This window comes from Sturnus vulgaris, chromosome 13 (assembly GCF_052056855.1).
Source record: "Sturnus vulgaris isolate bStuVul1 chromosome 13, bStuVul1.hap1, whole genome shotgun sequence".
Lineage (NCBI taxonomy): Eukaryota > Metazoa > Chordata > Aves > Passeriformes > Sturnidae > Sturnus > Sturnus vulgaris.
Genome location: NC_142255.1, coordinates 1,778,934 through 1,795,756, shown reverse-complemented (window position 1 = coordinate 1,795,756; position 16,823 = coordinate 1,778,934). Strand labels below are relative to the sequence as shown.

At 47.9% G+C, this 16,823-nt stretch overlaps 1 protein-coding gene across 8 annotated transcripts in view; it reads right to left on the bottom strand.

Annotated features, from left to right (window-relative positions):
- The window catches only part of NEO1 (neogenin 1), a 164,100-nt gene that overhangs the window by 29,090 nt on the left and 118,187 nt on the right, over positions 1 to 16,823 (bottom strand). For 6 of the 8 annotated variants that reach the window (XM_088172864.1, XM_088172860.1, XM_088172863.1 and 3 more), the window contains exons 8-14: positions 13,057 to 13,276; positions 8,572 to 8,726; positions 7,977 to 8,125; positions 6,905 to 7,043; positions 3,336 to 3,385; positions 2,770 to 2,914; positions 1,008 to 1,118 (exon numbers count right to left, since the gene is read on the bottom strand). In XM_088172864.1, coding sequence (XP_088028990.1) covers positions 1,008 to 1,118; positions 2,770 to 2,914; positions 3,336 to 3,385; positions 6,905 to 7,043; positions 7,977 to 8,125; positions 8,572 to 8,726; positions 13,057 to 13,276 — 969 coding nt within the window. The remainder of the gene's footprint in view (positions 1 to 1,007; positions 1,119 to 2,769; positions 2,915 to 3,335; positions 3,386 to 6,904; positions 7,044 to 7,976; positions 8,126 to 8,571; positions 8,727 to 13,056; positions 13,277 to 16,823) is intronic. The other 2 variants (XM_088172865.1, XM_088172861.1) reach the window with 1 other exon arrangement.

Here is a 16,823-nt window from a genome sequence, read left to right as displayed (position 1 = left end):
AGAGTTATATGAATATCATGTTGTGTTGTCTTAAATGTGTATTTTTGTTACTCTATTCAATGGAAAGAACGTGTAGAACATCAGATTTCCTGCAACATTTGGAGGTGAAAAAATTTAAATGACAAAGCCAACAGAGAAGGAAAAGGTTATTTTTCTTCTTCCTCCTTCTGCCCTGTTTAAATTTAAATTTAATCCTGTCCTCTGGCAAAGTGTTGTTAACTCTAGTTCAGGGACACTTCCATTGCCCTGTGAGGTGCTCATTTACAGAGCTCTGCCCCACTCTGGGGACTTGGCAGCTCCAAGGGTGTGTCACATTCACTAAGGGCTGACAGACACACAGATCAAGGAGTTTCCAGTATCCACATCCCTGAAATCCATGGCCTTGGTGGAAGAGACCCTCTATTGAGGAGAACCCTTTACAGCACAAGCAAAGATCTCTGGAATATCCCATTTAATGCTCCAACAAGCTCAGGAACCCTTCTGCCATCGTCGGAATTTCCAATGCAATTATTCTAATACCCACAGTTTCAATATAATTTTATATTTAGCACCCACAGCAGAATTTCTGATGTGATGCAGAAAATATAGAAAATATAATTCATCTCCCTTTTCTTCCATGCAAAGTAAATTACTGTGGGTCAAAAAGCACAGCACCACCATGGGGCTAAGACTGCAAAAGGCTGTGGCTGAGAATGTTTTCCATTATTTCTTTCCTATTGTGACATTTCATTGTCACTACAAATGAGTATTTCTTAGCAGAAAGCACTTGATGCCAACATACAGCACTAGGAATTGCAGAAGCAGAGTTTCATTTCAAGCCACTTCATTGACTTGGCAAGAATTTTCTGTTTAAATAGAAACTGACGTCAATCCTAAATAAATCCCATTGTACACCTAGAACAGAAGTGAAAACACAGAGGTTTGCCTTTCAAACAGGCAGCCAGATGTGGGTGAAATGAAATGAATGCATTCCCAAGTTTTGCTGTCCCAATCCCAGGGTGTCTCACCGTCCAGGTCGCTCTCGAAGGTCTCAGCTGACACCCAGTCGGTGGCGGGGCCGGTGCCATTGACGGTCATGGCGGCCACGCGGAAGCTGTACTCGGTACCTCGCTCCAGGCCTGGGGAGGGGACAATGCCCACGGCTCCAGCAGCAACTCCCACAGCTCCATCAGCATCCCAGCAACTCCCACAGCTCCATCAGCAACTCCCACAGCTCCAGCATCATCCCAGCAACTCCCACAGCTCCATCATCATCCCAGCAACTCCCACAGCTCCATCATCATCCCAGCAACTCCCACAGCTCCATCAGCAACTCCCAGAGCTCCATCAGCATCCCAGCAACTCCCACAGCTCCAGCATCATCCCAGCAACTCCCACAGCTCCATCAGCAACTCCCACAGCTCCATCAGCCCAGCAATTCCACCAGCCCAGCAATTCCCACAGATCCTGATTAAATCCCAGGAACCATGGATAACCCAGCCATCCACCCCTGCTGCCCCCACAGTGTCAGCACTGTTAAGGACTGTGAGGGCCTGTTTGCAGCCTTGTTTTAACTCAGGGCTGTTAATTTGTTTAATTAATTTGTTTTAAGAACAGGAACGCCCCCACCATCACCAAATCTGGGGTGGCACAGAGGCAGCAGGTTAGCAAACCCTTGTTTAATGAATGTAAGAGTCTACTGAAAAATCAGAGCACTGTGAAAAGGCACTCAAAATTTGATATATGGAGCCTCTCCAGCAGGTTTTGCTGCTGGCAAAAACATACTGCAATTACAGGAATACCCCAATTCTCTGAGAAAAATGAGACTTATGAAGTCACAGCTGGAGTTTTTGACAAAAAAATCAGAGTCTCTTGTTAGAAACTCATCTGGAATTTCCCAGTTTCTTCTCTTTTGACCAAGCACTCGTATACAGAGATTTTAAAGAGAAACACAATGTAGTGTTGCTCCTATTCTCATGCACTGCTTGTTCCTGCTGAACAGAATTGCAGCTCAGGCAGCAACACATGACTGACACTAAGTGATGGACTAGACTGGATTTTTAACTGCATTAAAGGAGGAAAAGCATTCCCTCTAGAACATTCCATGGACATGAGGTGGGATATTCCAGGGATGCCCAAGGTCAGCCATTCCCAGGGCTTGGAGCTGGGTCCAGGTGCCTGTGTCAACCCTGCCCAGCCCCTGCTCCTCTGCCCTCCTCCTCCACACTTCCATCTCTGGCATTTGGGCACACAATCAGCCCATGGTCACCTTATCCAGGCCTTTAATTAACATTTTATAAGGAATCATCCAGTCCACTTAACAAATCCATCAGAGCCAGTAATCAGATCACCAGGCCCCAAGCACCACCTGCAGCCCACACCATCCCAGAGCTCCTTTGGGAGCTGCTTCTGTTTGTCTTCCAAGGCAGGATCCCCATGGAATCCTGTCCCTGAGTCCCCTAAACATAGCCAGGGGAGGACAGGAACCCCATGGAATCCTGTCCCTGAGCCCCCTGAACACAGCCAGACATCCCTGGGGAGGACAGGACCCCATGTAATCCTGACCCTGAGCCCCCTGAACACAGCCAGGCACCCCAGGGAGGACAGAACCCCATGGAATCCTGTCCCTGAGCCCCCTAAACACAGCCAGGCATCCCTGGACCCCATGGAATCCTGTCCCCGAGTCCCCTAACACAGCCAGGCACTCCAGGGAGGACATGAACCCCATGGAATCCAGTCCCCGAGCCCCCTGAACACATCAGGCACCCAGGCAGGACAGGCCCTGCTGACCTTCGATGAGCTGGGAGAGCTGCGTGCCCCCCACGCTCTCGGTGACATCGCTCTTGCGGGAAACTTTGCGGTAGCGGATTTTGTAGCCCGTGATTTGCCCGCTGTGGGTCCCAGCAGGAGGGGGCTGCCACTGCAGCAGGATGCTCTGGGGAAGGCAGCACAAGAAGGTATTAGGAAAAAAGTCTTTAGGAATGCTTTAAAAAACGTCTCCGCACACAATTCCAAAGGTACAATTCCAAATATTCCACTTTCTCTTCTCAAGTGCCCAAGGTGCTCCAGAAGCGTGTCTGTGTGTGCCCACACTGCAAACAACAGTGAGCAGGGATTCCAGCTCTGATCCTCCAGGGCCTCATTAAATCCCATCATTAGCACTGTCACTGCATCCCACCACAGCCAGCCCACAGCTGGACTGCAGCTTCTCCAAGCCCCACGTTCGTATTTTCTCTATAAAGAGTTCAAAAGCTGCATGGGAGGAAAAGGACCCAAAGCAGCTCCAGAATGTGGCCAATCTAAGACCTCCCAGCCTTTTATTTACCCATTATCAGCATGAAATCCTCCAATCTTACCTTGGAATTCCGCACCTCCAGCGTCAGATTCTGTGGTGGAGCACTGGGGACTGGAAACATTAAAGGAATTACAACCTCAAAACTTTCAAATATTGTATTTCCACACCCAACTACTCTGTGCTCTCATTTGCTATGGAAGTACAAACCATTCTGGCTTAAGGCAGCACATAAAGGAACTACCAATCCTCCCACAGGTACTTTCTGAAACAGTGAATGGCTGAGGAGGGTTCTGTATTTTTGTCATGAAGAAAAAACTCTTTATTCAGGTCTTTATTTTCACACCTATCTAAATAAAATATGTTTTATATTTAAAAACACTTCTCAAGCTCTCAGAGAAAGTCCCCCATCCAGCTCTTTCCCAAGGCAAATCTTTAATGAACACACTGCTTGACTGGGGGAACCCACATTTAAATTTCTGGCCTGGATTTTGTTATCCTGATTTTGTGTAACAGGAAACCTCTGAGTCCTCGGGGCCTTGTGACAGTGAGGAGGTGAAGAGCATCTCAGACACTGGGGCTGCCTTTGAACTCCCACTCCTTGCTTGTTCTTTACTTGCTGCTCATGGCAGTGAAATATAAACAGAAAGGGAGTGGAAGAAAAATCCTGGAAGCTGGGAATTCCTTGTGGTACCACAGCAGAGGTTGGCCCCTGGCAGAGCTGAGGCTTCCCTGGCAGGAAGGGGAGGCTCCACTGAAGCAAATGATGGGCAAAGGAGCACAGGGATAAAGGGATGAGGACTGCTCCAGCCTGCAGAATTCATTTTCCAAATAACTCAGCCCAGCCACAGCAACATCCCAGAGAACCCCTCTGAGGGCATGAAGTAGAAGGAGTTTGGAAAGGCTCACTGGGATAGGGTGAAACAAACCCCCCTCCCCACCACAATGGAGAGGGGCAGGATTTGCCTTCCCTTCCCTTGCCCCCCCAGCTGAACCTGAAATCACCACACCCGAGGATGAAGAGCTATGGGCCTGAGAAGCAGCACAGTGAAGAGGAGAGGATACAAAGCCAAGCTTGCTTTGTTCCTCCAGGAGCAGGGACACCTTCCACTATCCCAGGGTGCTCCAAGCCCAAGTGTCCAACCTGGCCTGGGACAATTCCAGGGATCCAGGGGCAGCTACAGCTTCTGTGGGCACCCTGTGCCAGCCCTGCCCACCCTCACAGGGAAGAACAGGGATTTCTATGGAAAGGCATTTCCTGGAGTGGGAGCAGCCAGGCAGGAGCACCAGGACATGCTGATGGCTCAGAGACTCTGAGGGAAGGGCCTCAATCAGGCTGTGAGGTTCAGATTCCACTCCCAGCTGTAATCCCTGATCATGAATTCCAGGATAGGAGAAGCAATCCTCAGGAGCAGCACATAAACCTGGGTTCAAATGGTAATACCTGCAGAGTTATCCCTGCAACAAGGCACTGTAACAGATTAGGAGCAAAAACCTACATAAAAATGCAGATGCCTTGTTAAATCAGGGCTAAAGGAAGCTTAGGGAGAAATCCCTGCAGGGAACATGGAGATTGCTCCTGGACACCACAACAGGAAAACATGGGAGGAAAATGTGCACCATTTCAGAAAGATTTGAGAGCTTCACAGGGTTATGACATTGTAAGAAGCAAGATTACATCCTTCAGAGAGCTTTAGAAAGTATGTACCTACAGGTTAAGTGTGAAAACTCAAGTTGGAGAAGAAAGAACTCCAGGAAAACTTAAAAATGACATTGTAACTAATAATAAATTTTTCTTCAAACAACCAAGGAGCTGGCAGCCCTTCAGAGAAATCAGTGATCAAACTTTCAGGAAGGGCAGAAAAAGACAAAGATAAGGCCACACAAATCTCTCTTTGCATTGGTAGTGAGGGGAAGGGAAAGCAGAGGTTTCCTTGACACCCTTCCAAAGGATTCCCATGGTCTCTCCAACTGAAATGTAAGGGCTTATGGAAGAGTCAAACACAGGGAACAGCAGCCTCTTGCCAGGGCCATGTGTTATCCATCCAGGAATTCTCAAGAAGCTGGGGAATGAAACAGCTGCAAGATTTCTGTAACGTCTACCAGTTTATCTTGATCCTGGAGGTGGCAAAGTGGGGCCAGCACTAAAATGGGAGCACTCAAACTCCACTTGCTGGTCAGAAACTTCCACCAAATCAACCCAAGTAACAATAAAGCAAGAAACTGAGAGAGCAGGAGCTAGAACAGGAGCAGAATAGGGATTTCTCCCTCCTTCAAGGGAAATCCCTTCAATTTTAAGCAATGAGGGCATGGGAGGGAAGTGCTTGCCAGAGTAAGGAGCTGATTGAAAGAAAGGCCAGAGCAGGAAGATATGGGGGTAGATGAGCTGTGTGATCCTGTGGTAAAGAACTGTACAAAGACATTGGGATGATTCCTCTAGGTGCTCAGAAGAACACAAAAAACTCCTTACATGCAAGTAATGCCTCACTTACACCTTTGATACTGTTTTAGTCCCCTCTACCTCAGTTTTTAAAACAAAGGAGAAAAGGAACCCGGAGAAAAGTTCAGAAAAAAGCACTAAAGGTTAAATCAGCTTCCACAGGAGAAATGGGCATCATTCCTATGTCTTTGGAATCTGGAAAATGGATGAACCAAGGAGACCATGGTAAAGATCCACAGAATGAGGAGTGGGACAGAGGAATAACCAGTGGACACTAAGTATTGCTTCTTTCAGGAGCACAGCCCCAGGCAACAAGTGACCTCAACACAGAGCAGGGGCAGAACAGCCAGAAAAAAGGGATTTTTCAGAGAAAATTTATCTGTGGAATCTTTGCCCACTTGATGTGGATAAAAGCTGGTGTGGGCTCAAGAAGATGCTGACAGGGCTCATGGAAGAGGAATTGAATTAGCAAATACACAGAAATCATTGCAAAGTCAGGAAGTGCACCAGAAACAAGCCTGAACCTAGAGAGAGTTTGGGACAATATTCCCCTCTGCTCCTGGTCACTCCTGGGGAGAGGATTCCAGGCTCTGCTCCCTTTCCCTCTGAGTGTTCTTCTATATAAACTTCTCTCTAACAAACACAAGTTACCCACTAACTCTGATCACTCTGCAGTTGCTCTTGTATCTCTGTTTGCTCACATCACCTCTTTATCTGCCTTATTGAAAATACTGACTTCACATCCTGCTCTTGCCACTCTGTGCAATGGATTTAACAATATCTGCACTGGAGTGCAAACATGGGAACACAATTAAAATAAAACCACTCCAAAACCAAGAGTTTGCTCATATGTGAGAGAACCTAGAAAATAATTTGGAGTTGGTGCCTTCAGTGTATATTTTTTTTCTGTCTACGCTCAATGTAGGCTCAATAACCCATGAAATAAATGGCTGCTGCTGGAATGAAGGACAGCATTCACAAAGGTGTCTGCAAGCACAATCCCACATCCTTCTGCAGCTGTAACAATTCTCCTTCACCCAGCTCCGAAAGGCCTCCGGGGGGATTTTGACCGTGAACAGCCACAGGCAACAACGATCAAAGCCCATAAAAGCCTGGTTAAAGATTCACTTGTGGGAAATTGCCAGGTAATTCCAGGAACAACCCCAAAATGTGAAGAAGTGGAGCAGCTTTACCGTCTGACAGGGTGCGGACCACGACGTCGTGGGTGGAGACGCCAGGGCCGTGCTTGTTGTAGGCGACCACGCGGAAGCTGTACTCAGTGAACTTCTTCAGGCCACTCACCGTGTGGGACAGGCCCCCCACGTCCACGTCCTGTCCCCAAAGACACCCCCAGGGCAAGCTCAGGTCAGCTCTGCAGTGCCAGCCACACCACAGAGTCCCTGCACAGCCCACGGCAAGTGACGCCTCTGTGTCACCTCTGCAGGCACAGGCAGCACTTGGGAGGATGCCAGCTCTGAGTTTCCAGGAGAAAATTCTCCCTGTCCTATTTAAATCCTAACATAGATACTGGTCCTGGACATGAAAAGAGAACGGAAAACTCTCAAAGCCATCATAATATATATCACTATAATTGAAATAGTGGGATGCAGAAGTACAAAAGGCAACAGCCCTATTTAAAAATTGATGTAAAAAATACTTAAAAGCTAAGAAAAATATTCTTCCCCTTGTTTTTTAAAGCTGGAATGATACTGATATGCAATCAGATGGGAACGTGGCTGTGAGGACTGGGATTAATCCTCATTCTCAGGTGGCAGCCCATATTTCTACAAAACATACTGAATGCTTCAGTGGCATATGAAGAAAATTAAATTAATTGGATGCTCAGCAACATCAAAACATCAATCAGTGGGTTCCAGAACTCAAGAAAATTTGGATTAGGGATCATGCCAAAACCAGTACTTAGCCTGAACTGCTAAAACCCAGCCCATAACTCTGTGCAAGCATCTTTAATACCATCTGCACCAGAACAGCTCAACAATGACATGGCTGCTCTCTGCCTTCTCCTCTCATGATTGGATGGAATTCACCAAAAGTTACTTGATCTTGACAAATATCAAAACAGGGCATCACCAATGAAATGGGTTTCATTCCCAGCCCAGACACAAACATTTCATGCTGGAATTCTGATTTTAAGCATTTCCCACATCTGGAGGCTAAAGGATTCAGCCTGTTAGAACAGCAGACCCTTCCCAAGGTGTCTGCAGCCTTTCAGGGCAGTTTGAGTGGGTGCAGCAGGCCCCATACCTGCTCTGTGTGCTGCCCCTTCTCCATGTAGTAGAGTTTGTAGTTCTGGATGTCCCCGTTGCCCGAGAGCGGCGTCTCCCAGGTGACAGTGATGGACGTGGGGGAGCTGGAGAAGGCACGGATGTTGGGAGCAGGGCCAGGCAGCTGGACTGCAACACAAGGAGGGAGCTCTGTTAGTCCCCAGCCTGGTGTGCCCAGCCCTGGCCAGCACCCCAGGAAAAGGAGGATTTTTCCCATTGTGACATTCCACACGGATCCACCGCAGGATAGAAAGGTGGGACCAAATTTCCAAAGGAGATCTTGCTCCTTGGGTCCCTTTTTGTCTAGAATGACCCTAACAAGTAACTTGGCATTTGCCTGAAGTTTTCTCTTTTTCAGTTAATGACCATTTAGAAATATTCCTGTTATAACAGTTTAGAGAATTTAACAAGGAATGTCCCATCAGTTCTTAATGGTGACAATAAATCCCACAATCCCACCGACCTGGAAAATCTTTGGAAACTGTGGTTTAAAAAAGCATGAGATTCTGGGAAAGGTTGTGAATGGGGAGAATAAAAAATAAAGTCACTCTCAATCGTGGAATATCCCAGCTCACCCTCGGGCTGCGTTGCCACCTTGAGCGGCGCCGAGCTCTCGCCGGGGCCGTGCCTGTTCTGGGCCACAACCCGGAACACATAAACTGTCTCTGGCATCAGGTTCTGGATCATCACCTGTGTCTCTCCAGGACGACTCGTGTTTTCCACACGTTCCCTTTGGGAAACAAAAGGGTTGGGCACAGACACCACCGGATTAGTAAATGAGGAGTAGCTGCTCCTGCAGCGTGTCCCATCTGAACATACCCAGTGTGCAAATGATATGGGATTTACACTGTGCTCCCTGCACAACACCACAACCGTGTGCCAGAAGTGCTGCTGACAAACTGCTCCCAATCCTGCAACTTCCCTTTGCACAAAACCGAATGGACTGAAGGAACAGAATAAATTACACTTGACACCCACAAACTCCGAGTGGTTTCTTTGTTATTCCCATGACAGCAAGTGATAATTCACAGTGACAGTTTATCCTACAGCTCGGGAGTCAGCACAGAAACTATTTTAGCAGCACACACAGTCTGGCAAGATTTAGGGCAATCCTGTTAATATTGTGGGGCTGCTTTTTGGGGATTTTTCAAAGGAGCTGTTTTAACGTGTTATTCTACCTCCAGCCTTGCCTTGGCTCTTGCTGATGTTTGGAATTGTTTGGAACACCCAGGACACTGCTTTCACACAGAGTGGAGGTGAAGTGAAAATTCCCACCTCCAGTAACTCCTGGAGACAGATCCAGGTGACCAGACCCCACCCACAGAAGGAACACACTGGGGATGAGAAGGGGCATCTCTGTCAGGCCAGCATGCTGTGAGCTGGGAGCCCTAACCCAGCTGGGAGCACACGGGTCGTGTGTGGGGACACGTGGAAGGGGCATTGCTGCTGCTCAGTGACCTCCAGCAAACCCCTGGCACCGGAACACAACGCTCCCCCTGCAGAACAAGGCCTCTGCCAAACACCACCCAGGAAACTCCATCTGTTCTTATCAGGGATTGAGGGGAAGATTAGGAGATCAATCATTAAACCGAGGGCAGCCTTTATTCCAAGGCACTGCCGTGCACCTGAGCTTGCTGGAAGCTGTGTGTGGGTGACACCGTCCAGCCTTCCCTGGCAAGGAGCTCCCTGCTCCCTGGGAATGCCAAGAACTCCAAAAGGAGCAATCAGAAACTTCCCACTGAGTAAATGCAGGAGCCTGTGCTTGCTCTGAGCACTATCCTGCCCCTCTGGGCTGCCAGAGGCCCCGTGGGACAGGGACAGGCTGGCCTCGGCCCTAGAGACACCTGTTAAAGCATTTCTGACACAGAACTCCAGCACAACCATCCCAGTGTCCCCTTCCTCCCCGCCAGCCACTCTGCTTCAGTTTCTATCAGGGAAATACCATCTCCAAATCCCCATTTTAAATTTATTTCTTTTTACATCCACCGGTGTGGCTGATTTAGCAGAACTTGGCTGAAAACATTCAGAAATCCTTGTTGGTTTCTGCACTATTAAACTGTATTTATAGAAAGGGGAACAATGCACTCTCTGTAACTAAATACCTATTTACACCCTATTTTCTAGAATGTTCCCCTTCATAAGCTCAGCTAAAATGGTACTGCATAAAAGCTTCATTTATTCCAGCTCTATATTAATTTTCATTACTATTTTTTCCACTTTGAGCACAACATTTTCTTGAAAACACGTTTCCAAGTGGAGTTTCCTTTAAGACGTGCTGTAGCTACAAAGATGAGATCTGAGAGCCCAGCTTAAGTGCCAATGGATTCACAGCTGTGGGATAATATCCAGCTCCCATTAACATGCAAAATATAGCATTTTCTGCCTCAAGTAGAAGTGCACTCCCTGATTTGATCTCGGAAAAAATGGTAATCAGCAAACCAAGGTTATTATTTACAATTAGAAAAATTAAAAAAAAAAAAAAATTGTTCTACTGGAAAGACAACATTTACCAAAAATAAATAGACATGTCACAGTATTGCAAATTTTCCATAATAAAGGAATAATAAAGGAATGTGACTTCACAACAGTGTGCTAAAAATAGGAGAGATTAATCTAATTAAGTGCTGTGTGAATCCTTCCTTTATGACCGTTCCTGGGGAGCCCAGAGCACCTTTTCCAATGTGATCAGGTTGGGCTAACAGGCACCAAGCAGATGGCCCCCAGGAATAACTGCATTACCCTGCAGGTAGTTATGACTATTCCACTCTAATCCCCAGTTAGGGAGCTTGGGAAACTCCAGTTAAGGTTCACAGGAACTCCCAAGCACCCAAGGGAAAAGCCTCCAGTGCAATCCCAGGAGTTTGGCTGGAAATGTCAAGGGTAAAGTTGCACTTGTATCTAAAAGAGCACCTTTGGGGAGCTGTTAGGGAGTGGATGCTGTGTGTGCCAGCCATGCCAGCTGTGGGGCCTGGCAGGGAGCTCCAGAGGCATTCTGAGTGTGATTACACACAATTAAACTCCATTTGCTGTGTCTGAAGCACACCACAGTGAACTGTGAACTCAGCAGTGTTTGAACATCCCACATGTGTAATTTACCACCTCAGACAAGCAATGTGCCATCAATTCTTTTATTTTTGTCCAAATCTCGAAGTCTGGGGTTCTTCCGCCTGAGTGCTTGTCTAAGGTTCCCCAGAATAAACCTCCCTGCAGCACTTCTGAATTTTCACACCCTTACCAGGGGAAGTGCTTTGAGTGTGAAGTAAATAAATACCTGACATGGGGATGAAATAACCTTGCAGCTGTGTGAGACAGTAACATCCATATGATCAGATTCCCCCAGGCATCCAGGGCTGTGACAGGAGAGCCCCAGGACACCCCTTCATTCCCAGCCCACTGCCCCCAGGGGAGCCTCTCTGATGTCACCAGGCCAAGGAGGGCCAAGTCACAGCTGGTGACACTGAGCAGCCCCTGCAGCAGGAACATCCCCTCTGCTACTGCTCCACTTTGAAATGTTCCTCTTGGAATCACAGAACGGGCTGGGTTGGAATGGAGATGAAAAGTGATCCAGTGTCACCCCCTGCCATGGGCAGGGACACTTTCCACCAGCCCAGGATGCTCCAAGCCCCATCCAGCCTGGCCTGGAACACTTCCAGGGATCCAGGGGCAGCCACAGCTGCCCTGGGCACCCTGTGCCAGGGCCTGCCCACCCTCACAGGGAACAATTTCTCCCCAATATCCCATCTGACCCTGTCCTCTGGCAGTGGAAGCCATTCCCTGTATCCTGTCCCTCCATCCCTTGTCCCCAGTCCCTCTCCAGCTCTCCTGGAGCCCCTTTAGGCCCTGGCAGGGGCTCTGAGGTTTCCCTGGATCCTTCTCTTCTCCAGGGGAGCACTCCCAGCTCTCCCAGCCTGGCTCCAGAGCAGAGGGGCTCCAGCCCTTGGAGCATCTCTGTGGCCTCCTCTGGGCTGGCTCCAGCAGCTCCACATCCTCCCTGTGCTGTTCCCCAGGGCTGGGGCAGCTCTGCAGGTGGGGTCTCACCTGAGTGGGGCAGAGAGACAGAACCCCCTCTCAAATAAGTCCAAGGGGCAGAGGTGAGGAGGCACTGCCATGTCCTGGGTCTCCCCTCCCTGAACAAATGAAAACTGAAGGAGGCTGAGCCAGCAGAGGCCGAGGCAGTCGGAACCTTGGAGCCTCAGAGGGATTTGGGTGTTCCTGCACACTTCCCACTATCCCAGGGTGCTCCAAGCCACATCCAGCCTGGCCTGGAACATCTTGGATATTACCAAATTAAGGGAGTAACAGAAAAACAACATTTGTGAGGCAAATAAAATGTTACTAATTGCCTCAATTAATTGCCACGAGCCTGGACAAGACGTCTATCCACAGGATTAAGGAAGAGCAGGAATTCCCCTCTAGAGCATTTTCTGTTCCAAATGACTTTGCATCTCAAACTCTCATCAGTAAGGTGACAGATAATTTTCCCTTGAGTAATAAATCTGATAAGCTAATCTGCAATTAATTAAGCATTGTTCCAAACAAATGTTCATTTCAACTTCCTCTAATTTATCACAATTTGAAACTGTAATTCCAAGCAGTAGATCCCATCAGGGAGGAGAAGGGGTAGACTGCTATCACCCATTGGGATAATACATCAAAAGTGATGATTGTGAGGCATTCACCAGATTTCTGTCTGTAGTGACTCCTAGGAGGGAATTACATTTAGCACTGACCATGGTGTTTAACCAACACCCATCACACAGCTGTCCCTGCAATGGGAGGGGATCTGCAGGGCTTTGAAGCCTCATGTGCCTCCTGCTTCCAGCACAGCTTCCAGGGGATGTTCCTGTGCCCCCTGAGGAGCTGTGACAGTCCTGCTGCTGTCCCCAGCAGGCTGCTAAAGGCAGGTGGCAGCTGTTGGAAGGGTTTGCAGTCAACCCAACCATGCCCAAGCAGTGCCAGTGAAACTCCCGGGGCAGGAGCACAAGCCCTCCAGCTCACCGACCGCGGGGTCCTGGTGTGTCAGCACAGGCCAGGAGAGCCCCTGCCCTGTGTGTGTTTACCTGTTGATGCCCTCCTTGGTGTAGAAGATGGAGTAGGTGAGGTTGTCTCCCTGCGGGTCCGAGGCCGGTGGCCGCCACGTGAGCCGGATGAAGCGAGTGGACACCAGGGTGGCCACGACGTCCCGCGGGGCAGAGGGCAGGGGTCCCGCTGGCGCTGGTGCTAGATGGTCATTAGTGGCACTGGTCAGTGAAGTGGGAGCTAATGTTGGGATGGCAACATCTTGGCATGTGCAAACATTGGGGAATATGAAGGGCAAACATCACCACGGTTTAAAAAAAGAGAACAGAAAAAAAAACAAAACGTAAAAGAAATAAACAAAACCACGATGGGAAACAGAAGAAAATGAACACACAAAAAAGGCCATTAAACTGAAGGCTGACATGCAGGCAGAGGTAACTACTGACCACTAATGGCGAGTACAGGACACGGCACTGTCAGGCAAGCAGACCAAATCTCCACTGTAATGGAAGTGGTGGGGAGGGAAGGGTGGAACCGGGGGTAAAACAGACCTCAGGAGAGGATACCAGCAGCAAACCACAGTGTCATCGCTTTGTGACCACATGTCATGCCACACGAGTGACACTTAAACCCCAACCTCTGTCAATTACTCAAATACCCACTCAGACATCACATTCTACTGTAGCTCATTAACATGCACAGTTCATTTAAATGATTCTCAATCATAACAAAACGACAGATGAATACACAGAATTCCTTTCAGTGCAAACTCATCCAGTCAAGCCCTGCAGTCATTTCATACAAAGCTGCTTCCCGACCTGGTTGGGTTCTGCTACTGCCCATGGCGCTGCAGTTACAGCCTTTTCCCCACCGTTTTCCTGCCATCAGTGCTCTTCCTCTGTCCCACAATTCCCATTTCATCATTTTACAGTGACTCCAACAAGCACAAACAACTGCTGCTCTGGATTATACCGACACTCTCCCAACTTTTACCCTCAGTCATGTCTTCCTATGTTGCTACTCCAAGGCAGGATAAATCCAGGGATTATTGCATTAAAAGGCTGGTGATTTAACAGCACAAGCTGAGCCATAGGAAGAGCCACTCTCCAAATCCTATTAAAGCAATCCAGCCAGTAAATGTAACAGTGAGATTCTGAGCAGCTGGACTCCAATTACTACTGAGTATTCCAAGCAGCACAATTAGTAACAAACCCCCCAAACTCAGGATATACAGAATTTTTCTGGACTCTTAACTATTTAGCAAGCTTAAGCCACCTGATGACATTTTCCACATGGGAATCCATGCTGCCAAATACATTTATTTTTTCATTAATTATGGAAACTAAGTAAAATTGCTCTGCTTTTTCCCAGAAAGAGATTCAGGACTAGAAGAGCTGTTGTTGAGCTGCAGCATCTCCACCAGAACATGTGGATTTGTGTTCTGGTACACAATGAGAAAACCTCCCAAAAAAATGACTAAAGGAGAAAATGTTGTCTGAATGACCAAACCTTCAGGGAAAACCACTGAGGAGTCTTCCATCAGCAACAATCTGATTCGAAATTGTCAAAGCCCCTTGTCCACCCAAGCATCAGCTTGGGAATTCCTCAATTGGCAGACTCTCATTTTTCCTGTTCTGTTTCTTGGGCAGGTCCTTACAGAGACCTAGAACCAGCCTTGGGTTTTTATCAGGTTTGTACAACGTAAAATTTGTAAAACCAGTCCGTGGGCAGGACTGGGAGATAAGATTCCCAGAGCCACGAACATTTTGGCATTCCAAATGCAAATCACAGAGAGACATGTACTCCAGGGTATCTCCTTAATTATCTCTTCCACACTCTAATAGCTAAAGATCCCAATTAAGTGTTCTCCAGCAGCCTCTCCTGGTCAATACATGACACCATTAATTTCACATTCATTGCAAAATCTATTTTTATCTAACTCTCCCTTTTTTTATGTCCCGTAATTGGATTTCTTGCAGGAATGCACCACTTTTAGCTCTTCTGGCCTCAGCCAGGCACCATTCTCCCAGGGAGTCCCTTGCTGCTGCAGGTCACTAAGGAGAGCCCTAAATGGGGCCAGGGGATCTTCCCAAACCATCTCCCTGCTCCTGAATGATATTCCAGTGCTGATCCAGTATCACACCAGGCTTTCCCTGTGTTTAAATCCCAGCTCTTGTCACCAGTTCCCTTGGACTGGAGACCTTCTCACTGCACCTGACAATTCCTTCCTCAGTGTTCCCAATGAGGAGCAAGGGATGGAACTGCAGAACTCTCTGTGGTGCCCATTGATTTCAGCACTTTTCCCACTGTCCTGCTTGATTTCCAATTCACTTCAAATTCCAAACACTCATACTTGGGTTTCTCTTACCTGTCTTGGCAATACTGTCAGGTGATCTGCTTCAAATCACATGGTTTTGATGCAAAATCCATCCCTTATCCATTGTTAAAATTCATTCAGTTGAGTTCAAGTGGAATATTTTTAAAATTCATCTGCTTAATCTAAACCCCATTCCCACACACTCGTGTGTTTTTCTTCCCATATCATGAAATGGATCCATCTTTTATGAAGTGATGTGCACACAGAGCTGATGGGTCTGGGAGAGCTGCCAGGACTTCCCAGAGAACAGACACCCTGTTCTATCCTTGTGCAAGGCTCAGCCCAGGAATGTTCCTTCCCACGGCATGCCAGGAGAACAGTCACAGACAACAAAATCCTAATGATGCCTGAAAAATCAGCTGTGACCCAGAGAGAGCAGCAAGGACTGAAAGCCTCCAAGTGAGGTGATCAGGGCAGGCCCCAGGACTCCCCCAACACTACACTTCAACACTTTTGGGACTGCCAGGAGCTGGGGGATGTACCCTGAAGATTAAGAGATTTCCTTCCTTTTGTCCCTGTATTTCCTACAAATGCCTCAAGTGCTGTTACAGAGGCTTCATCCCCAGTTGGGTGAGCAGAGCTCCACAGTCAGAGCTGTGTTAACGAGCAATTACACCCAAATTAGCTCTAACACCAGTCAGGGAATGGCTTTGTCACTTCCACCTTTCAGCACTATGGAAGAAGCAACTCAAGTTCTAACATCTCCTTCATCACTTCTTTAACAGTAACTCCAAATCTGGACAGTTCTCTGCAGTTATTCCTACACAGCTTCCCATGAATCTCATTTTTTAAAAGCACATTCAGCAAGTGACTTGTGCTTTGCACCACAATCTATGTCCTGCTGTGGAGGAACTGGGACCAGAGGGATGCTGGAACTCCTGAACAACTCCAGGCAGCAGAGTTCCACTCCTGCATCCCAGCCACTACAGGGCAGGAAGCAATTCCCTGCAACATAAGAAGCAGAATTTTTAAATTTTGCCCTAGAAATTATTTTCCCCATGGAAATGGTTTTCCCTACATCCTGCAGCATTCCAAGTCACAGGAATCTGTGTTTGTGCTGTTCAGGTGTGACACCAACAGTGCCAGCCAAGGCAGCTGCACAGGAATGCCAGACATCCAGGGTGGGAGGACATTCCAGCTGCTAATCCTCAAGCCCCTTCTATCAAGCTGCCCTACCCAGGGCTCTTCTGAGCAGACATCAAACACTGCAACTATTTTATCAAAATACTTGCAGGGTGTGCAAATACCCACAAGGATTTGGGCTCGAATCAATCATAACAAGGTTTTAGCTGCCCCAGCACTGGGCTGGTGACATCCAAGAGGTGAAGGTGTCCATGGGGTGGGTGCACTGGTGTGATCCCATCTTTTCATCCTGTAGGAAAACCCTGGGATAACAAAGAGATGCAGCATGCTGGAGAGCTGCTCCAGGGC